Source organism: Dermacentor silvarum, chromosome 4, assembly GCF_013339745.2.
Source record: "Dermacentor silvarum isolate Dsil-2018 chromosome 4, BIME_Dsil_1.4, whole genome shotgun sequence".
Taxonomy (NCBI): domain Eukaryota; kingdom Metazoa; phylum Arthropoda; class Arachnida; order Ixodida; family Ixodidae; genus Dermacentor; species Dermacentor silvarum.
Genome location: NC_051157.2, coordinates 148,579,884 through 148,602,914, shown reverse-complemented (window position 1 = coordinate 148,602,914; position 23,031 = coordinate 148,579,884). Strand labels below are relative to the sequence as shown.

The 23,031-nt window shown below is 47.9% G+C and overlaps 2 protein-coding genes across 2 annotated transcripts in view; both read right to left on the bottom strand.

Moving 5' to 3' along the window:
• LOC119450730 (caprin-1-like) overlaps positions 1 to 22,539 on the bottom strand; it is a 28,191-nt gene extending 5,652 nt beyond the window's left edge. Inside the window, exons 1-6 of the mRNA XM_037714243.2 lie at positions 22,356 to 22,539; positions 21,737 to 21,799; positions 14,040 to 14,126; positions 13,007 to 13,334; positions 6,230 to 6,414; positions 5,026 to 5,758 (exon numbers count right to left, since the gene is read on the bottom strand). Of these exons, the coding sequence (XP_037570171.1) occupies positions 5,026 to 5,758; positions 6,230 to 6,414; positions 13,007 to 13,334; positions 14,040 to 14,126; positions 21,737 to 21,799; positions 22,356 to 22,469 (1,510 nt within the window). The 5' untranslated portion in view covers positions 22,470 to 22,539. The remainder of the gene's footprint in view (positions 1 to 5,025; positions 5,759 to 6,229; positions 6,415 to 13,006; positions 13,335 to 14,039; positions 14,127 to 21,736; positions 21,800 to 22,355) is intronic.
• Positions 280 to 3,803, bottom strand: LOC119450731 (uncharacterized). The gene has a single exon (XM_037714244.2). The coding sequence runs from the start codon at positions 3,297 to 3,299 to the stop codon at positions 1,428 to 1,430; it is 1,872 nt and encodes a 623-aa protein (XP_037570172.2). The 5' UTR covers positions 3,300 to 3,803; the 3' UTR covers positions 280 to 1,427.
• Positions 22,540 to 23,031: the final 492 nt, after the last annotated feature.

Genomic DNA, 23,031 nt, shown 5'->3' with positions numbered 1-23,031 from the left:
TTTCTGCTTGGAAAACACCACCCAGAGGCAAAATTTCGATTGTTATATCCGATATGCGGGAAGTTCTTGCAGGAAACTGGTTGTGGCAACACCTTCTGCAACCAGTAGGCACTGGTGCCACTAGTAAAACCAGTGACAGCATTAACCATGTCAGGCATTACTAAAATCGCTTGCACACCTTCGTTTTGGCATCTCAGAATAACCCGACCAGTTCGCAAATCTGCCAACTTAGCCACTGTGGTTCAGTGTGCTAACTGTGTTGTGTAGGCTGCATCATGATCTGCTCCACTCTGACAATGCCTCAGCTGGCTAGCTTTCTAAAAGGACACTTACGGAATTGACAGTGATGGCTGCACTCAGCAATGAAGTCTAGAATTTTGATTGTGCAGCAATCAGCACTACTAGTACTTCAGATACAGCAGATAAATTTGAAAACGAACCCTCTGCGGTGTCTCAGTGGCTAAGGCATTGCACTGCTGAGCACGAGGTTGCGGGATCAAACCCCGGCCGCAGCGGCCCATGTGCTCTCGTTGTAGTGCACATTAAACAACCTTAGGTGGTCAAAATTATTCCGGAACCCTCCCCTACGGCAGTGCCTCATAATCAGAACTGGTTTTGGCATCGTAAAACCCCAGAAAGAACTGCCAATATGCTATACCACAAAAGACTAAAAAGTGCAAGTTTAGGTTCTCCTAAACACTAAATGTTGAGCTGTGGTCCTTCTTTGAAGCAGTTCAAGAATTAAATGCGGGTACTGCATCACGTTAAAAGTTTAGTGAAGCTACCGAGCTCTAGTGCTTAAGGGGAGACGCTCCTCGAAAAAACGTTTTTTTAATTTCTAGTCATAGACACTTGAAAATTTTGTTATTGGTATAGTTTTTCATGCAGATTTCAAATATGCAATCATTTTTTGTATAGCTGCTATAGTTATTGAGTTATGCCATGCACAATAGCAAAAAGTTACATTTTTTGCAGGTACTCTTTTATGTACTTAACTTTCAGTGAAAGCATTGTGTCTGATCTTATTTGACTCTTGGTAGATTGTGAAGTGCAAATATCTATCCAGATATGTCACAGAAATATTGGAACCAAGAAAAAAAAATTGTATTGAATGACTAATTATTTTCAATCTCCCTTGAAACAATAACCTAATATTTTCACAACTAATGCTGGTAGGCATTACAATTTCAAATAGATATTTGCATTCTGCATGTGTTGAAGAATATGTGTGCCAAGTTTCGTTACTATACAATAAGTATAAGTGTCTAAAAGGCTGCCCGGAAAACGTGAAATTGTCAAAAAAAAAAATGAAAATGAGAAAAACAAGTTCGAAAGTTTGGAAAGTTGGCATTTATTAGGAAACCATTCTTTTTGCATCAAATTGGGGCACAATGAAAAGCAGCTTGCACTGAATGCACTGCAAGTGTCTAGAAGTCTCCCGCACCATAGCTTGGTCCTTCACGGCTCTTGCGGTCAGTGTCCTCGACACGAGCTCTCTTCGCTGTGTTGCGACGGTGCGCCCTCGCTTCTGCAGTTTGCTTCAGGTTCATCTTCCTGATGCGCATGACGTCACAGCGGTCACCATGTGTGGCCAGATCTCTTGAGGGGAGAATTCCAATGCCTTCGAGCACTTTTTCAAAGCCCCTGTGGCCTTTATTGTACCAGAGTACAGCAAGAGCGGTGGCCGTCTCCACAGTTGTTCTGGAGGCAAACTTTGTTTTTGGACATAGCAGCCATATCTTGCTGTTCAGCGATTCGGCTGCATTCTGTGTCTTGCCATGAAGACACCGAATAAGGAGTTTCTCCTCTGTAAGGCGCTCGTAGATAGGCATAATTGCCAATCCTTGAGCCTTCGTCAACAGTGGGGTGTGGTGCGGTGCAGGCTCCCCCAGTGCTTCCGCACGCTTGTGCTTGCACCACGAATTTGGTCCCGCGGGGCAAAAGTTGTGGCTACTGGCACCATCACTAGAGCAGCAATGAAAATACGATGCCCATATGGCAGTGTACATACTTCGAACACTGTCCTTGTTGCTCGTGATGGCGATCTTGTAGTATGTTTGTAGTTTCATTATTGTTGCATCTTTCAGTTTTTCGCCTCGTGGCAGTGGTGTTGCCAATTTCCGTAGCGCAGTTCCCAAGCGCTTTGCAACGTGGTTAGTGCACTCTTCTTTGTCAATGTGTGTGTCACAGTACACATTTGCCTCGCAGACTGCAGTGTAGGCCTTGCTGTCACCATCACTTAGGAAGCTGGTGAATTGCAGTGGAGTTTCATAAGACAAGGTCCTCTGCCATATATTGACAGCTGCCGCAGGTTCCATTGCGTGGGATGAGCAGTCAGTGTTTTTTTCGCAAACTGGAAGATGGAAAGCTCGCCATACCTCTTCATCCTCCCCAAGGTCCCTGTGGATACTGCAAGCATGGCAGTAGTTCGAAAGAACTTCAAAATCGAGGCAGAGCCCCGTGTCCAGGGACACGACTGTGCCCACTCCATTGTGGCTTTTATGACCTCTTTTCTGCCAGGTGCCATCAAACATGACTGGCACATCTCTGCCGCCGACTGCGTCCTTCGTGATGTTTCTTGCCTGGTCCAAGTTTTTGCTCACTGCCGTCATCGCGGCACCATGGAGCTTCTTGGAAATGCCGTTGAATGTTTTGTGATGCATCGGGCTCGGAAGACCGAGAATCGCACAAAATCGTGAAAGTTGGTCATGGCCTGCGCCTATAGCGCGTGCTGCCAGAACTGCCTTCACGTTTACAGCAAAGCTGTCACGCGAGCTGCCGCTGTCGAAACGAGCGCTCGTCCCTTGGTTCCCGGCCGAAGTAGTACGTCTCGACGTGTGCGTGAACGAAAGTGCAGATTCAGGGCAATTGGGATTTTCACAGCACAGTTCAAGGAATGCCGAAAGCCCTTTGCGCTTTCCAGCTGCCTCTCGGACGCCGAGCTTCCGTTCGCGGCAGGTTGGGCATTGCGCACCCGCCACAAGTGCCGTCAGCGCATCGATTTCGCAAAGCAGCGTGTTGGCAGTAGCAGCATCTACTTGTCTACGTTCGCTCTTGAAGAATCCAATCTTCCTTTGGGATGCACTGACGAATTCCACGGCAGCGGCTATTTCACAACCACTGTCGCGGTGTTCGGTGTCGGTGTTAGGCCTATCCGAAGTCCGAGCGTCGGGGCGTTGGTCGGGGGTGACATCGTCGTTCGCTGTCGCTTTGGGAAGCGTCCGACGCCGTTTCCCTCGATACTTGTGGCGAGTTCTGAACTTTCGATTATCTAGACTGCGCTTCTTGGGGCTTGCCATGACGCAAAAATGCAGAGAAACGCAGAACAACTTGACCGCGACGTCCGAGGCTTCGCTCTTTTGCCGGAGAGATAGGAGGGGGGGGGGGGGTGGAGCGCACCGCCGTCCAATGGCGGCCTCGCGCTGTTTGCTGCGATATTCGAAACGCGTGACGTACGCGTTGTTTTTCTTGTTTTTTGTTTATTCTGCGTGAAGCTACGAGACTGGCTACTAATGGATTGTGAAGGGGACGGCCTTCGCAGCATGCGTGCACGATTGCAAATGGCGGCCAACGCGTTGTTTTCGCGACAGGACGACGCGAACTACGCCATTTTTGGCGACTTTCGCGCATTTCTCACGTCACCGCTGCCCACTTGGAAGCATTTTTAGATAATTTCTCGCGCGAACTTCAGCTTGATATTTTCAGAAGTAAAAGATTATAGTCCAAGGATGCCAATACAACCGGAAAAAGAAAAAGCGAAAATTTTCCGGAAATCTGTGACTTTTCGACCCGCGTCTCCCCTTAAAGACGTCTTGCAAGTTAGATCAGTTTAAACCTTCGATTTTGAAGCAGTTCATTTTGCTACCTAAGCAGGACAAGCCTCATAGCAGGCACACCATGGAGCAGGGCTTTGTTGTATACCGTAGTTACCAGAATCGACTACGCATCTTATCCCGCGAGAAAATGGGTCCGAAAATTGCCTGCACGTATCAATAGGATACCAAACCAATACCACTTTGTGGAGTTGGCAACAGCCTACCATCAGACAGCATCATTGCCGTCACAAAAATCGCAACAGCACGAGTCGTTTCATTCTTGTGTTGCACCAAGATATTGAGCGGTATTTTTGGCCAATAACTTTCGGAGATACTATCACTTTCTTGCGATATTGCACCTCAGCACTGGATGCATCAGTGTAATTAGCCCCAGCGTTACTGGTGCTGTGCCCAGCTTGCTACCTGCACAGTGCCAGGAGTGCCGTTTCACATATCCGACAAGTCTGATGCAGTCTCTCTGGAGAGTACCGGAGTACCCCCGTGGGCTTGATATCTGTGGCCAATGACTTGAACAGCGACAATGACATGTTGTTATTTGTATGAAAGCCCATTAAAACAAAATGCCCATAAGTGGAGGTATATTCTGCCCACCTTGTTTTTTCTGATGACAAACAGGGGGCTGTATTTCTCTCTTATGAATCAGCGGCATGCTATACAGGTGTTCAACAACGCACTTTTAACTCGATCGGGCCAGATCGGGACACAGTCGAACCCAGATATCGTATCTTAAGGGGGTCAAAAGAATGTTCGATAGATAGGTAACTCAACATCTAAAATAAAAATTTTATGCAAATATTCTCAAAAGAATTTTACTGCTATTTGTTATACACAAATAGGCCTCGGAAGTATACGCTACGGCAGAGGATGCTCGCCAAGCGAGAAACCAGGTGCCACGTGCGAAGCGGTGGGAGTGAGGCATTCAATAGCGAGTTCTGCTTTCCCCTGCTGGTAGAATGCAACGTAAAGTTGAAGAGAAGTGTTGTCGGCGCACTATACGGGCGCAGGAAGCAGAACTGCGAAAGCAGCAACGTAACAATGCAAGACAGCGCATTACCATGTGTGCAGCAGGCTTTCGCCTTCACGTGTTACAGGAGTGCAACATGCTACCGAACTTTCTCTTGCTTTAGGCTCACGTGAATTAGATGCGTGTTAGAATTGGGTAAATACGTTATGTGACAGGAGTGCTCACCTTTGCCATTGGTGTAGCCACCACCTCTTCTGGGAGGTCCTCCGCCAGGACCACCCCTCCGTGGCCTCCTATCATCGCCGTGGGCATTGCGGAGGCTCTGGTTGGTGAACGTCACAGTGGGGATTGGCACGAGCTCCGAATAGTCCATCGTCAGTGGTGGCAGCTGCGGCTGGTGCTGAGGCTGCTGGTGCGGTGGTGGCGGCTGTGGATGTGGCTGGGGTGGTGGTGGCTGCTGCTGGACAACGGGCTGTTGGACTGGCTGTACCACAGTTTGAGGAGGAAGTGGGATGGTGTGGCTCGCAAGCGACTGGTGTGGGGGCGGGGCAGCGTGGTGAGGGGGAGGAGGCACGACCGTCGCAGGGTGGGGTGGGGGGCCAGCGGTCAGCACAAAGCCGGCCGGCTGCACAATGGCGGCAGGCGGAGGTGGCATTGCGGGCACCGAAGGGAGCGCTGCCACAACGGCCGGGTCCATGTGCGGCGTATCAAGGTCGATCTGAGACTCTTGGAAAAAGTCGAGCCGACCGGGAACCAGCGGAGTAGCCTCTACAACCACTGCAGACTCCACCACGATGGTGTCACCGGGCAGCAACGGGGGTGGGGCTGTCGTCGGTGCGGGAACTGGTGCCACCGGGATAGTCGTGGGCTCAACCTCCCGCAGGGGGCTTGGTGCGGTTGTTACCGGTTGTGGAAGCTGCGGTTGTTGCTGCGGCGGCTCTACCAAGGGTTCGGGCACCTGTGCAAATGTGGCAACACATAACTAAACTGGGGCCATGCCTTTGACAAGTGAGCTCTGTGGCAGCCCCCAACAGGGTAGCCGCAAGGCGAGTAGTCTACAATTTACAGTGAATCTTGTTCGACACGATCTTCACCAGTACCAGAAAATAAGGCGTATCATCAAACCAAATCGTATTACCGAGGTTCCACTGTAGTTCAGGAATACACTTAGCTGCAAGTCCTTGGCCCAATCACTTATTTTTTAGAAACCCCGCCAAATAGGCACACACGCGCGTGCAAAAAAATCCTATACACTAAGGCCACAACAGCAGCATGGCACTTTTAAAGATGACAGGTTTACATCCCAGGCACCGTCATTATCTCTCATCAGTGCAAAAGGTAATGTGACATGCTGGAAGTGGGTTCTCAAGTGATCTGTAGTCTTAATTTTATTTCAAATGTGAAGCCCCTACGAGTCTTCCCAGCTCACCTCGCTGACTGGAGACTCGTCCTCCACGATCAGCGGCACCTCCTGCTGCGGCTGCTGCTCCTCTTCCTCGGTGCCCGTGGCATCCTCCTCGGAAGGGGGGGCAGCGGGTGTCGAGTCCTCCCCAGACGTCCCCGAGAAGTATGCGCTCTGCTGCACCTCTAGCAGCACCTCCCGCAATGCCTTGTCTGTCAGTGCGTCCACAGTCAAGGAATTGTACAAGACCTGTAGCACATCTGGCAGCGGTGTGCTCAAAGTTGCTAATGTGGTACTGAAGGACACACGCGTTTCCTACAAAGATTACTAGAGGCAAATCTGGTGCCTGTGTCCGAGTTGCAAGTAGGGCAGTTCAGCCACTCTGGGAATTAGTATGTTCTACCAGCCTGCGGCCGGCAGCTACGAGACGAAAACCAGTCCAGTATTGCTGACCAAAACGCGAAATGCATTTTGTGAAAAGGGGACAGAAGAGAAGAGACAGTGAAGCGCCAAACTACCAACTGTTTAATGACAGCGCCAGAGCATACAGAAACAAAGTTAACTTCCGCGCGTGCGCAGAGAGCCAAGGTATGACATGGAACTACATGGTCATGATAACATTTTATCAAGAAAGCACATTTCTGCAGAATACAATGTGATGGATGTGTCACTAACACAATCAGACCCTTTCTTTTTAATAAAGTAAGCTTCCAACAACTCCCTCGAAGTTTTGTCGCTACTTTTGCCCAGAATCGACACTTGCTTAAAGCGTGGCTCACAATGACAGGCCTTACAATGCGCAGGAAGATGCGCATTGTCACACTTACCAATACTATTGGCATGCTCCCTCAGTCTGTCATTAATGCAACGTCCCGTTTGTCCAATGTAGGACCTACCGCAGTCTAGGGGTATCTCATAGACCACCCCTTCAATACAGCTTCTGACAGGGTTGGTGTGCTGCTTCTGGCAGCCCCGCGGCCCATCGCGTGTGATACGAGGGCATAATTGAGCCAACTTGTTGGGAGCTGAAAAAACAACGGGAATGCCATATCTGGTAGCTACCTTCTTGAGGTTATGGCTCAAACGGTGAACATATGGGACTACCTCTGGCTTAACACGCTCCCTTTCCTTCGAGTGCGCCTTCACATTAGCTTATATCAGACTTGGCAAATATATAGACAAGGGAGAGAGAGAAAGAATCGACCCTAGACGCATGCATCAAGTTGCATTACTTGACGGACACTTATTTGCAGCAGGAGAGATGGGCAATACACAAATTTGCCTAAACTTTGTCCTTCTGTCTTGAACAGATGGCAAATTGACCATCTTCAACAAAATACTCCTTCCACACCTGAAAAATCGGGCAGTCCTAAAAAAATAAGTTTGTCTTTTACTGCCGCAAGGGCTTAAATTGCCACAGGCACATTCAAGATGGCTCTGAAGGCCTGCTGGTACACTTATTAGGCGTACAATCAAGGAATACATATTGTGTCCTGCGACAGTTGGCCCTTTCTACTCTTGGCGTTCTTGACCGCAATACAGTCTGTAGGCTTCACCGCGTAATATTGCTGTATTGCAGCGAAGCTTATTATTGGGAACAGCCATTATGTTTTTTGCATGTCAAAGCCATTGGCGATGCTTATAAAGGCGGAGTCGGTGCCATTGCTGATAGCCGTGAATTCCATGAAAAACATGGCACCGAACGGCAGGAAGCTAGGTAGCGAATGTCAGAACAGCTAGACCTGACGTTGCTGCAATGGTGGCTAAGGCTGCCCCCAGATTGGTGTACGAGAGCGCTGATCGAACCTGCGGTCATAGCAAGAAGTTGGGAAAATCGGACTGAAGGGTTTTTGGGTCTGAATTTTCATAAGTTCTTATACACTGGCTGTATGGGGAAGTGGCAGTGCCACGAAGGCGGTCGAAAATTCAGTCGTTGACTGTAGTTGCACAACTAGCTTTTCAATTTGAAAGGTGACTCGCCTGTCACCTTTCCAGAAGGGTATGTGAACCTCCTGAGCGAACTGGGAAAGATTGGAGGGGCATTGCAGTGCAATATAAAGCAGCCCTTTGATCCCCACCTACTTTCACAATGAGTCCATATTATAATGAACTACACTCGATGACAGATTTTTTCAAGAGCGTTTGCAGCACTACCACATACCCCCGATTTTTCAAGAGCCTTTGCAGCACTGCCACATACCCCCCCATAGAGCCAACCCGTATAGTCAAATCTCGATAATTCAAACTCTAAAAGGGCCCGAAAATTTGTTCGAATTAAAAGAAGGACGTAGTTTTAAAGTATTCGTGCTAGCACGATGCACGAATGGTGTGTCGTGAAATAACGCGGCGCGCAAGCGCATAGCGAGCGAGAGCCACGAAACTGCCTACGACGGCCAACGCTCGCTTCCTGATAACAGCAGAAAACGAAACTTAAGGGAGTGGGCGGCGCTGGCACGATGAAGGGCGCACACGGACACCGCTGAAAGTGAGGGAGGAGGGCGGCAGGGACACGAATTTGGTCTCGGCAACTCCGTTGCTTCGGTGGCTCCCTCGCCCTCCCTCTCGACACCCTCACCTTCGACTGTCACCGTGCCCGCCCGCCGCTCCAGCCTGCCTGGCGCCAGCTAAGCCCGCTCCCTGAGGTTTCGTTTTCTACCGTTATCAGGAAGCGAGCATTGGCCGGCATGGGCAATTTCGTTGGCTGGACTGGGACACCACCGCTGCTTCCCGCTTCGCGCAAGGTCAACACGTAACTAGCAAATAGAGGAACCATAAAGGAGAAGGGTTCACTGCCATTTTCTCCGCGTGGCTGAGACGTCGGTACGTACACGCGTGTTCCAGCGCAACGCAGAAACGGCGACCTTGCCATATGAGAGAGGGTAAAATTTCCGATCTCGTTTTTTTTTTGTTCGTTTGCGCGGGGAATTGAGGGGCTTCTCCTTAACTTTTGCTCTATGGCAGGGTCGGAGCAATGCTGGTCGGAGGCACCACCACGTGATTTAGCGCGCTGCTGAGAGCATTGTCGGTGCGTGGTATGTTCGAATTAACCGTCGCAAATGCTTTCGCGTTCGAGTTACTGGGCGTTTATGTCAATTGGAACACACATAACTTTGACAGGACCACAGCGCAAGTTCGAATTAACCCTTAAAGGGTCAATGCCGTACATGTATGTTATCGCTTGTATATTTAAAAAACGCGCCTCTTTCGATCATTTCTTTCGCTTGGCATGTGCTGCCACTCGATGGAAACACGTAGAATTTTTTTACTTGCGCCAACGCATTATGGGGCTTTACATGCCAAAACCACCACCTAACTATGAGGCATGCTGTAGTGGGGACTCCGGATTAATTTGGTCCCCCTGGGGTTCTTTAACGTGCACCTAAATCTAAGTACACGGGTGCTTTCTGCATTTTGCCCCCATCGAAATGCGGCCGCCGTGATAGCGGATAAGTTTGATGCTCCACTTGAGCACATGACGCGACGTGGAGGTAGGCGCTAGTGCTGGGCATACTCCTCTGCGAAACTTTGACCTCGGCACAATTTTCACAAATGGTACCAGCGCCTTTGATTCAGTTATTCACAAGGTTTCTTTAATAAATGTTTACTGATGCAATGCTGTGAGTGGCAAAGGAACACAGCCTTGTGCAGTGGCAGTGATGACCCATCAGATGGCCCCTGTGCTTTGTCTTCCCCACAATTTTTGTCAGGGAGAGGATTGCAGGGGCCCACACGGTGGGCCCACAGCCTCAACAAGCACGTCCTCATCACATGGGCGCCTCACTCCCAATGCTTGCAGCATGTGCACTAACTGCACACCAATGCCATGCACGCAGACCCAAAAGTAAAGTGCCCCTTCTCTGCCGCTGAAACTCCCTTGGCACATGCCAGTGCATTGTACAGTAAAACCCTATCGTACGTAACAAAGACGTGTTAAAAGCCTCAAATATATCCAATACCTGTCATAAGCATAATTTTGTTACATGCTATAGGTGAGACATGCAATTACTTCATTATATCTGTGTTAATTACAGACTTCAGTTAATTTGATCCCGACCAAGGGCCTCCGCCGGTTCCCATGCATTTCTATAGGACAAAACTTCGTTATTTTGATCCTAATATTGGCCTTCTCCGGATAATTTGAACATGACCAGTCATCACGCATGCACCTGACCCCTTGGTGACCCCAATAGAGGCAGTGGCTGAGCTTAGGAGACAGTGAATGAGCTGAACACATGCAGTCTTCCTTCCAATAGCCATAGCTTACAATGTCTGTTTAGTTTATACCCGATCCTAACGTGTGCTTTTTTTTTTCTTCATGAAGATTGAAAAATTTAGAGGGGGGGGGGGGGGGGAGAAAAAAAAAGTTTTGCTGAGCGTTATGGGCATGCCCGTGTGCCGATTAATTTCCGAAATGTGCGAACGAACGACAATAGCTATTATTCTGCAGACAGTGGCATCATCACCACACCTTGCCGGATTGCATAGATAAAGCACACTTCAACAGTATCACCTGTGCTATGCCGCATTGTTTGGCATTCAGCTGCGTCTTTCTTTAAGGGGGGAGGGACGTGGAAATCAAATCGCGAGAAAAATAGATTTTTGGAAACCCCGCATTTCGGCATTTGCAACGCCTAAACTAGCAGTATCAAAATGGTTTCGCTGAAAACGCACTAAAAGTGCCAGAAAAAAATTAATTTGTCAGTGCACAGGGCGAGAAAACACTTTATATCGAGCAAAATCATCGTAGTTCACGGAGCCATATCTCGTATTTCCCGCCACCAAGCGCCGCCTTATTGGTATCGTTCGAAAGCTCAAAGTTTCGCCGTTCCACTTCTCAATTCGCCGCCATCTTGTAACAAACACACGAACACAAAAGAAGAGCGGGTTGACTGGAGGTAGTCACACGGGTCCTCCGATGAAAGCGGGCCTCTGATTGGCTGCCGTGCTGAAAGATGTCTCCCTAACGGTTACTGCTGCGGCAGCGGGCAAGATGGGAACTGCAGTTGTCTGCTTCGCAAACCACGCCGGCATCTTCACTTGACATGCAGAATTCAGATTTCTGAGAGCTTCCAGGTTAGTGATGGATCGTCGCTCATTCGAGAAGAAATTTTGGACAAAGCACGCCTTTGGAATACGGAAGCGCGAGCCTCCACGGCAATAAAAATACGGCGATTAGCGGGAGAAGCGGAAGAGCACCAGACTGAATGTGCCGCGCTACCTTGCACCATGGATTACGTGCCGCGCTATTTTACACTGTGCGACTCCAGCAGCGAAACCGACAATCTCCCTGTGCCATCAGCACAGATAACGCAGTCGACGCAAAACGCGCCAATGGAGGTTCCCGCGCGTCGGCGTACTGCCAGGCTAATCAGCTGAGATCGTATCGACGCGGGTCGAAGGTCAACATCGCCGGCAAAGACTGTACTCAGTTTCTGATGCAACGTGCGACACGGACGCAGCCTCCGAGCGAGCCCCAACTGTCGACGAGCTACAGTGTGATAATCGAAGATTCACCGGACAAGTAGTCACCCGAACAGTGCACCATTCAGACGCGCCTCGAGCCGCGTTTCGTGTCAGCGGTGACGGCAGAAGCGCGAGCATGCAGCGTTCGCGACTCCCTTCGCGTGGTGTCCACAACTGAGCGGAAGTTCAATTTGATGGACCAGCCAAGCTATGAAATTTTCAAAGCCCACCAAACGAAGAGGCAAAGGTGCAAGAAGATGCCTGAGAGCAATGATGCCAAAAATTACTGCCCTGATGCGTTCTAATAAACCTGCACTGCTTGCAAAAGTTTGCAGCTCGTTTTCTCAATTGTGTTTTTTTTTTGTCGGTCACCTCGCTCGTGGAAAGCATGGCACAACAATGGCAGGACTGATTTTGGTCCAGTTTGTTTTGCTGTGATCCATAAACTGTGCTGCACATCAAGACAGTCTTGACATGTTCATTTATCTTTCCATTATTTAATTCTTTCAGAATAACTACAGGCTCTATGCAGTGAAACACAAGTCACATGCATGTCATGTTGAGCAAAAAATTATGAGGGCACTAAAAAAAAAAAAAAAAATCGAACACTGTCTTGATATGGATTAGACATCAAACATACAAAGTATTCCCAGTTCCGTACCATGTTTCGTTACTGTGCCAGGCTTTCCACGAGCAAGGAACTTGTAAACTTTTGTAAATTCTTATAACACAAAAACTAATGAAGATATCTTAATGAAATTTTAGATTTGCCTCTACTGTAATGTACAGTATGTGTGCCAAATTTCAGCCCTTTCTGCCAAGAAACAAAAGTTATTTTTCATCCCCTCCTCCCCTTTAAAGTGCACGAAGAGAACATCTCCGTAAAATGTGCGCACGTGATATTGAATGAGTGGCATGTGGTTTGAGACAGTTGTGCACCGAAGCGAGGCAGACTCGTCAAACAGACAAGAGCAGTGGAAGTCACCAAGACTGAATAAGAGCGTACATAGTTAGCCACAAGTAATTGCATTATTCTGCACAGCAGTCCGAGCACAGTTTGAGGCTTCGATAAGTAACCATAACCCTGCCTTGTCTAAGGACCGCACCCTGTAAAAAAATGCAATGTGCGGGCTTTCCATGAAAAAAATTCAGTATTTTATGGGAGCACAGAGGGCTGATGCAGCAGCTTCACGGGATGACTCCTACTTTTCAATGACTACAGTTTGTTGCAATGACTGGCAGCGGATGCGCACGTCAACTATGTTGTGTGACAGAGCTTTCGGGTAAAGCTTTACTTTGTTTCCAGCTCCACTGTATTTCCAAATGACACTGTAAGGATACAGGTAGTGCCCAGCAGAGGCCGCGGTCGCGCATCCAGCAGGGCTACCAGGTGTTCCGCCGCCTGCGACAGGAGGCTCGGGAAGGTGCCCGGCTCACACTCCTCCCTGTCGGGGCACACCAACTTGTACAGCTGGTCCAGTTGGTCGAAGGTTTCCGCCGACAGTTGCGGGGCACCTTCCTCGCCGTCCAGAAAGCACTGGCGCACTGCTGGTGATCCCAGGGCCAACAGCAAATCTTGCACCTCCAGCAGCTCTCGCACTCGCTGAGCTTCCCGTGCCTGACGCTCCAGCTGTTCCCGACGTGCCTGGCGCTTGGTCTGACGCAGGTGCTGCATAGATAACCACAATGCGAGTGAGCACAGCTGTCAGCACTAGTGGGAAAAGTAACATCCCGTAACAGCAATAGCTGTGCAAGTAGAATGAGAACCTCAGTAGTGCACAGCCAACACTATGCAGCAGCCCTGGCCAATCACGTGCCACTTGACACAGTTTTCTTGCAGACACAACATTCGCTAAATGCAGCCGTCACGCCCACAGAAAGTGAAAAGGTCTTCAAAGGCTCACGACTCTGATGTGCACGAAAAGTGCTGTTGACCAACACCCAAGAAGGTCATCAAACTTGGCCCCCAGATCATTCACCCAATAGAGCACCACTACAACCTTTTAACCCTACACAAGCCTGCTTACCTACTTATTTCCTCATAAATTACAAATCTGCCGCTGCACGAACCAGTCAGCACATACCCTTTCTTGCGTGCAGCTTCTAACACCTTTAAAATCATGGGGTTTTACGTGCCAAAACCACGATCTGATTATGAGGCACGCCGTAGTGGGGGACTCCTGAAATTTGGACCACCTGGGGTTCTTTAACGTGCACCTAAATCTAAGTACACGGGTGTTTTCGCATTTCGCCCCCATCGAAATGCGGCCACCGTGTCCGGGATTTGATCCCGCGACCTCGTGCTCAGCAGCCCTTCTAACACCTTTCAAGACCCTTTCAGCTAGAGTGCGCAAAGTCATCAAAAGCCACAAACCTCTTGGACAACGGCGGTGACACTTTTCTGCAACTCCTTGGTCAACTCCAGCGTCTCCTGCACCTGGTCATATTTGCCAACCGCTGCCTGCAAAACGAAACAAGCAATTCAAATGTTAGTATGGTAGATGCCCAAGAAACAACTTTTTGTAGTAAATATTAGCCCACACCTTGATTAGAAAAACGCTACTTTGGAAGAATTGGTATACTTATTCACAGTATCACCCAACAGCGTGAGGGACACTATTAGATTGCAGTAGTTTTGCACAAAATATCCCTTAGAGTAAACATTTGCAAAGGCATGTGAAGGACCCGCATGCAATCTTTGTGCTGAAGCCATGGCCCATCCTACACAAAATCACCCACAGTACATTAGAGTGGTCACTTCCAAGCGCTCCAGAGAGTTTGTGCAGTGTTTTACGAGTGGCTGGTTGAAATCGAGCTGGGTGCACAACGGAGAGCAGAGTTTCAAGAACATGGCTGCTGCACCCTTTATGGAGGGCTTTATGCATGTGCATGCCTCGCACAGACTGCCATGATTGAAGTTCTTTATAACATTGTTACATGGCTAACTGCACGATGACAAGAATAGTGGACCATTCCTCAAAAACAACAGTGCAGCAGTTTACACATGAATTTAGGAAAATAAACAACACATGCAATTACCCGCCTGCAGTTTTTACTTTGGGACACCTTCCTGTATACAACTGTCTCTGTATTAATATACTTGTATCAATAGAATTTAATTGATTGAATAGAAAACAAATCAAGCCTTCACTTTTCAAAGTGAACAAAACATACTGGCCTAGGGAAACCCATGCGTCCACTGAGAAATGCACATACACAAGCACTTGACATTTACATCATTTACAATATCAGTTATGCTACTGGCCCATCCTCTTTCGAAGCAGCTTTAGCAACACCCAAAAAATGATCTTCGCAGCAGTAAAATGGACATTCAGAGCAGGTTTATCGCATGTGAAAGTATTAAGTGGTCATTGGTTCATAAATTTAACCCACACACTAAAAATGCCCCCCCCCCCCCCCCATCAGTCCTTAATGCGGTCTGTGACGAAGCAGTGCTGTCCCAAGATGTGCTTAAAAGCACGGAAGCACTTGGACGTGCTGAAGTTGGAAGCGCTTTGAAAACCTTCCGCGTGATCTTGCTCCTATAAATGTATCCTTTAAGATGGAGTACTCTTGAAAACCATTACCGCCAGCGGTATGAAAATTGTCAGCGGTATGAAACGATGTCGACACTACCATAGTGGTTTGCTTTCGCTTGTCGCGCAGCTCGATACGCGTCGCGCACTGTCGCGAAATGCAGATATACGTGTGCGACTTTTGACTGTGCACATGTAACACTATCAGACTAAGCTGTGATCAGCGAATTCAATTAGGAGCTTTCTGCCTACTACACATTCCGTCCAGTAAGTGCAAAAACAAACTTCGCCAAAGTGTTCGCGGTAGTTGCCAGCATGTCACCCGCGGTCTGAATGTTGGCTACTGGCCACCAGTCTAGCACGTGATCTCACGCCCAATCACCTAAGTGGTTTAGTGGTCTGAACATATTGGAGGCCATAGTGTTGTGATGACCTGTTTGCCACCGCGTCAGCTGGCAGCGAATTTTTGTCACAGCCCTACGATACACCAAGCCTTAACCAGCGGCGAAAAATGCCGTTTGATGCAGAGTCAACCAAAATCATGGCTGTACGCCGTTCTTACGCCGTAAAATCTGCACGCCAAGTGGGGACGACAAATTGAACGGGTTTCACGGCTGCCATGTACACGTTATGTTTAAAAATAGAGCAAGACACCAGAGTCGGAAACTTCTATCGCCATTTCACATTGGTCATATAGGAGTGTGGGGTCTGGCTCGGCACCAGCACGATCGCTCACTGCCACCTGAAAAGCAAGAGTGTCCCGTTGCTTAAGCAACACGCATGTATCGGGGTAAAAGGTATTGAATACAGACAGCAAATCACGGAAGTACGATCCCTTGCCTCGGTCCACCGCGGAGCTAATGCAGCCGCTGGTCCACGCAATGCCAATTTAGATGGTGCGGTAAACGCCGCTTGAGGGCACAGTTCAGTTTTGAGAGCCTGAGCAACCCTTTCGTTGCAGAGTGGGCGCAGATTTTTCATAGTTTGCTGAAATGTAGCAGAGTTAGACTCTCGGCATCACTGCAATATGCTGACACCACACTGCAGTGTTTTTTGTTATCATTATATGGTGGTTAGGATATGTTCAACATGGCTCATTCCTCATCACATTAACCCAACTGCACACAAATTTAAAGCTTCCATTCACTCTGTCATGCGGAGGGCGACATTGGGGGAGCCTTTCTGGTTGGCTGACTTGACTCGCAGCATTTGCTGCAGAGTATGGAATTCACAATACGGAGAAGAGCGCTCTGAAAAGCCAGCACAAAGTGGTGCATCTCATTGCAACTGTTTTCATCAGAGTACACCCCTTTCCTATACCTTGCAACGTCATTTGTCTTCCATTAAGTGTGCGCGAATTGGACTGCCCACCTACGTTCATATACATTGGGCTACATAGCCCCTTTTAATTAAAACCATTTTGTCACACAAATGAAACTCATGTGGTGCTGTGCCAACAACATCTGGCCATGCAAGTGAAAAGAGTAAGAACCCCACTGACTGGCAACATAATTTCATTACCCCTTGTTTGCCCCCTATGGTAGCCACGTCAATACCTAGGGCACCTACATGTGGTGTTGAGTGCATCTAAAAATGGCTTTATTAAGCTAGATTATAAGCAGCACTAACACTACCGACATTAAAAGGTTAGTTACTCAACAGAACTGAAAAATGTACCCGAAATATTCAGTAGAATAAAATGTTCTCGCATGCTGGCACACTTACAGAGAACTCATAGGCTATATAATGTAAAATTAATTCCTGGCCTTAAAGCCCAATACCCGAATGTAAATCCTGTGTCCTGGCAAATCACTACCTTACTGCAGAAAACAGGTTCCCAATCATTTATGAAACAAACATGTTAACATTTCAAGGCCTGTACAGATTCAGTATTCACCCTGAAACAATTATTACTCTGTCCAATTATTTAACAATCTGGTGAACTGGGTAAGTGATGGTAAGTGGATTGGCTTACTAAATAAACCCTTTCAGCATCTGCTTCTCCGATATAAAATGAACCCAACGGTTTATTTTCAGTTAAACAGTAGGAAAGAACTGTGGGTGCTTAAGCTTCGCTTTTAAGAGTGGAACGCGATAGCATTCAAACATCCCTGACTGATTCTCACGGTTCCTGATGACTGCAGCTTATGCAACCATAATGGTTACTGGCAAACACTGGCGGCAAACGCTATGCACATAGGTGAGCTTTCTGGTAGAAACGCAGCATCTTGCGTGGGCCGATCACAGAGATAGTGCACAAATGCACCAAAGAAATTGCATCATTTTTTCAGGTTCCCGTGTTTATTTCGCACTTTTAATATTTCAGTCTGAGAAGATTTAACATAAAAGGCATGCGCTGTGGGTGTTTTGTTTCATGACATTTGTTTGTGGATTGTCATTCTCAAAATTCCAAGAAATAGCTTTGTCAAGAATGCGAGACATGGTATGAGCAATATTAGTGATAAAATGGTGTGGAAATATAACCCGCATATACCACACGTTATATATGAAGGCGTGGCATATACTTAAATATATTCGGAGGGCCTGCATGGTTGACGATTTTCTACGCCACCCGCCAACATCGCATGCCGGTTGCCGACGCCGTATTTTCTGCGACACTGGGCCCTTAACGCTGTCGCATTAAAATTACACGGACAATGGAAAATGCGCTCTTAGTATGGTCCTCCCTAGAGCAGAGAAAGTATGGGTACTTTGGTGGAAATAAAAAGGTTAAGTGTGCCATTGCATAAGGCAAATATGAACTGCGTAATTGCCAGTTTGCTTTGAATTAATGATTTGCTTAGGCCCTACATGCCACGTGTTCCAACAATGCCCAGCAATTGGCTTTATATTGATGCTGTTTAGTTAAGATCTTAAGAGCACACCCCCAGACTGGGACAATTTTTCTTTCCACTTGCAAAGCTTTGAGAAACCCATGTAAATTTTGTTTGCACAATTTGGCGATGACATTGTTACCCTTTCATCAGGTCTCCAGTACATTTGTTCATAATATTCCAAAGGAACAGAGGGTTGCCACCTCTTCAGTGGACAAAGTAAGGAAGAAAGGGATGGGGTGCCGATGACGACCAACGATCTCAGTGGCAGACTTTTTTTTTTTAGTCAACAATGGACCTTTTCAATAAGCAACCCCTCTAGCAACCGCCACCTCAACTAAATTTGACGGGCAAGATACTTAGGCTCCCACCGGTTCTCGCCTCTACGTAGTGCATGGTAGTGTTTGACCAAACAGTCTCTCGCAACAGCCATCCCTGCCTTTTTTTTTGTCTCTGTGTTGTTGAAGTAGCTTCTAATCATCCTGCTCTAGCGTGCGCGTATTTGTTCACGTGTAGCAATGACACATTTTCTATTTACTGACACGAAGGCAACATGCTGATCATGTGCAGGCCGTACGTAACCAAGATTTACGACATGCGCCAGCCTTTATTTTCGTTTTCTTCAACAGCTTGGCCCGTACTTTGATCCAACTGGTGAAGACATACGAGCATCAAACGCCTCGTGGCAGGACCTTCTTCAGGATAAACTCGACCGTCGTTTGGAGTGGTGCGAAAACCTTCATTTGCCTTCAAAAAATAAGACTCCCGTGTTGCGTATAATGCGGCATTGCGAGTATGTCGTTTTGGTCTCGTACGATGCATTCTGATGGGCTGTGTGGCGACATTTCTTTGTTTGGACCCACGTAACTGTACAGCTATTTCTGCCTGCATGCGGTAATGCCTCCTTCAGCCAATGGCGAAAATTCTGCGATATACATACTGGTAGATTAAAATATCGCCGAGACTTCCGAATCAGTCATAGCGTAGCAAGTGCAATTCGAATGTTCACATTCTGCTGTTACGAGAATGCAGGCTTGGCTCACTCTACAAGAATCATGCGACTTGCTGGTAATACGGGGCATTTTTTTTTTGTAAATTGGCCGTGCGCGCCACACCAGTACCAGACATTCAACATTCCACGCTGGCTTGTGCAATCGACCGTACAGCAAGTGTCCGGCATGAGACTCTTCGCAAACTCTGAGCCTATCGCTCATGCATTACTTCACACAGTCATTTTCATCAATAAAACTGCTTGCAGTCTTTCCTTCAACCAATATTCTTGCCGAGAACCTTAGAAAAGTCATTGTTCAGTCCCTCTAGCTCAGGAAACTGCCACGGATCATCCACTCACTTGGCCTGCCGTAATGGCAGCGCAGTTTGGAATGCAGCTGGGGCGAGAGTACGCGCATGTGCACAGCTGAATTGGAAAAAGGTCCATTGATCGTGGGAGCTGCGACTTTCTGAATGGGACTTAGGAAGCCAACTGGCAACCCTCGACCAGGCCAGGCGAGCCGCAATAGCCAGTGGGGCCCTGGAAGAAGGGCTCCACCCGCAGTGATCAACACAGTATTTATTTCAATAAAGTTCTTTCTCCCTCTCCCTTATGCCTACCACGTCTAAAATTACAAAAAAAAAAAGGTTCAGTAGTCGCCTGGCTACCAATACAAATAAAAGTATATTGTGAACATTTAGTGTCAACAACAAACTAAAATGACAGAAATGAAACCACCTTTAATCTATGACAATACAACAGAAGACAAAATGTGCAACCGAGCTGTCAGACAGATTGTGAATCTGTCAGGAACTAAGGTGAATCTTGACTTTTTGTTCATTTGCGAAATACACACAAGCCTTACAGGCTCCAAAATTATCTTCAGCATGTGCAAAGGAAACGGTGTTGACTGCTGTACAGCATTTCTTCTCTTTGGTTACGTTTAGAAGCAAACAAATAATCAAAAGTAAACGCCAACTTTTTTCCCTTGGATGTTACTTCAACCCAAATTTCTTTATTCAAACATCCCTGCATTTACAGCTTGAGTCATGCAAACTGCAAGACTCAAAACAAGCCAAGCTGGCTATTACATCAGTAGTTACGAGACTAGACAATGTACCTCTGCAATACAACCTGATGCCAATAGCAGCAAAAAATTTCAAGTGTCAACAAATACTTGTTCTTTTACTGGGGCATGCAAACATGTCTTCTCCGGGCTGCCGCAGATGGGGGCAAAGCATAAATGTTTCCACTATCACCCATGCTTTTCAGCTGCTGCTCATGAAAAGTAGACAATCAAGCCTTAATGTTGGAGCTGGTGGTCATGCTGATGCTTGACATGCTACTAATGCTCCACCTGAGCATCTGCTGCAATGCCAATACAAGCTATCTGTCAGACACAGTAGCCCAATTTATGGCATGTACAGAAATGAAAAAGGGCTAGTTGACATGCAAATGCAGTGTGAAGGCAAAATCTGTGTACCTAATAAGCACAATGAGTGCTGGCAAAGCCATCCGGTTACAAAACCGGCATCAATACCGATGCCACTCTGCAGCTAGGGTATGCATAGCTAACCAGGAGGAGGCCTATATTAATTTTGACCCCCAATGTCATTACAGATTCTCAATCACTGTATTCACAAAGGCTGTTTGCAAATTTCGCACTGCATACCACTATTGGAACAACTTTGCATAACGGAAGTATTCACTTGCTTGTACACATAATGCAGAGATGTCTTCTTTTTGTCATGAATGAGATCATGAAGTGTGGGCCCACGAAAAAGATGAATAGATGCCATCAAATTAATGCACCGAACACAACTGACTCCAAGTAATACAGTAATGCCTGCACCCAAATGCTAGAATGTCATAAATTGTTATCCGTGTCAAGCGCATGACAGTGCATAGGGCTATTTGAGCATGCCATATTTCTATTGTAGCACCAAAAAACAAAAAGGGTTCTTTTTACTGAAAAGTAGGCTGTTGACTGCAGTGCTAGTACTATTTTGCATAATATGCAAAAGCATGGCGAAAGATGCTCAAATATGGAAAGACGGAATGAAGCAGCATTGCCAAAATCTCTCTCTGCAATGGTTCGCCAGTAACGAGACACGCGTTAAACCGATGCTAAGCTTTAGCGGTACAGCCGGCACCCACATTCGCGGTTCACCAGACATATTAGGTCAACGCCGGAAGTGGCACCGTCTAGCTAGAAAGTAGACAATGGGCTAGGCAGAGCTCTCAGACTCAAAAAGAAAGAAAGATCCCAAAGTGACTCACAACTTGCACGGCGTTGACATACACGTGCTATCTTAGAAGTCGCCAACGCTCCATGGGGAGACCAGCATACACTCAAAACTGAAATCGCCACTATGATACGTGCGTGCCGATTAGGGCGCAATGCACGCACGAAGAACGGCACGCTGCGGAGCCGCACGATCGTCTCTCTCAAGTGAAACATGCGCCGACCGATCAAACAACGTCGTCAATCTGTGACGAGGCTAACTAGGACGGCGCCGCGTTCCGAGATTTAACCCAACGCAGTTGCGAGGAGCGGCAACTGCGCGCTCACTCGAGACGGCCCGCAGGCCAACGCTCAATGCGGCTGTCGCGGCACTTGCAAGCTGCCGCACACACGGCAGGTGCCGATGCACAAAGTGGACAAAGCGGGGCGGCGGCGGGAACAGAGGCGGCGAGCGACGTGACGCACCTTTTGGTCCTCGTTTAGTTCCTTGCCTTGTTCCAGTTCCTTCTTGAGGAGTTCCAACTTCCCCTGCGAGAGAGAGAGCAGAACGGAGTGCACCACGAGTGAACAAAGCTTTCTCCCGATTCATTCGCACCCGGCACCCCACTGCCAAAAAAACGTGGGCGCCCGGGCGTATCTGCCCTGCCTGCCATGCAGCAACTAGGGCCGTGTGCGAGGGGGACATGCGTCCGTGTAACGAAGGTGCTGTGGCAACTAGCGCACAACACTTAGCAATCCGGTGACAAGGTGAGGAATGATCGACAACTTCACGATCATTTTTTTTCTTTCGGGGCGACGACTGGCGATACAACCGCAAATGAACAAAACACTAGCTCGCGTGCGCTGCCCCAGTTTAGGCTTAAAATCGTGCTTTTCCTGGCGGAAACCGTCCAAGGTGGAATCCAAAGGCAATCGTCAACGCCTGTCGTACTGGGCGGAGGGTCCGAAAGCGCCGAGCACGCCTCGTGCTGTGTGCGTTACGCGCTAGAAAAGGGCTGCGCAGGCAGCGTAGGCTTAGCATGACGTGTAGGGCCATGGTCGCCGACACGGCTAAGAATATAAAGTGGTGGGTCACGGAGCGTACCTTGCGTTTTTCGAGGTTCCTCGTCTTCTTCTCGAAAATGGTCACGATGCTCTTGAGGGAGTCCTGGCCCTCCTGAGAGGCCGGTTTCTCGATCTTGGCAGCGGCCGACGGCATGCTTTACCCAACAACAGCGTCAAGATCGGCGTGCGTGCCACTCGCGCTGCCCCAATGTGATACGAGAATGCGGAGAGTCGGCTGATGCAACTAATAGGTTGTGCGAAACTGCGCCTGCGCCAAATCCGGCCGAGTTGGCGTTACGAAACCGAAACTGGTTGTTTGGTTCTTGCTTTTTTTTTTTTTTTCCCCATGTGAAGTGGCTAGTCTAGTAAACTATAGCAGTTTGAGTTGAAATTAAGAGAATATGCTGTTAAATATGATGCAAAAGAAATGCCATACTTGGTTTGATCTAGACAAAAAGAAAATCGGGTAGGCTGTATCAGGGAGGCAGCTGCAGTGGGGTCGTGAAATGGGCACTGATTTTAAGGTAGAGAAATGACGTAAACAAATATACAAGTTACATTTATTCACGCGTCTTACACTCACGCATGTTACATGCTTAACTTATATTACAGCTAGTGGATGTCTTACGGTCTAATTTTGCCATCCTGCTCCCTCTCTATCCGTAGTGGGCCCGTTTGTTCTGCAGAGGGTGCTTAGTTTAGGCCACTAGAGGACA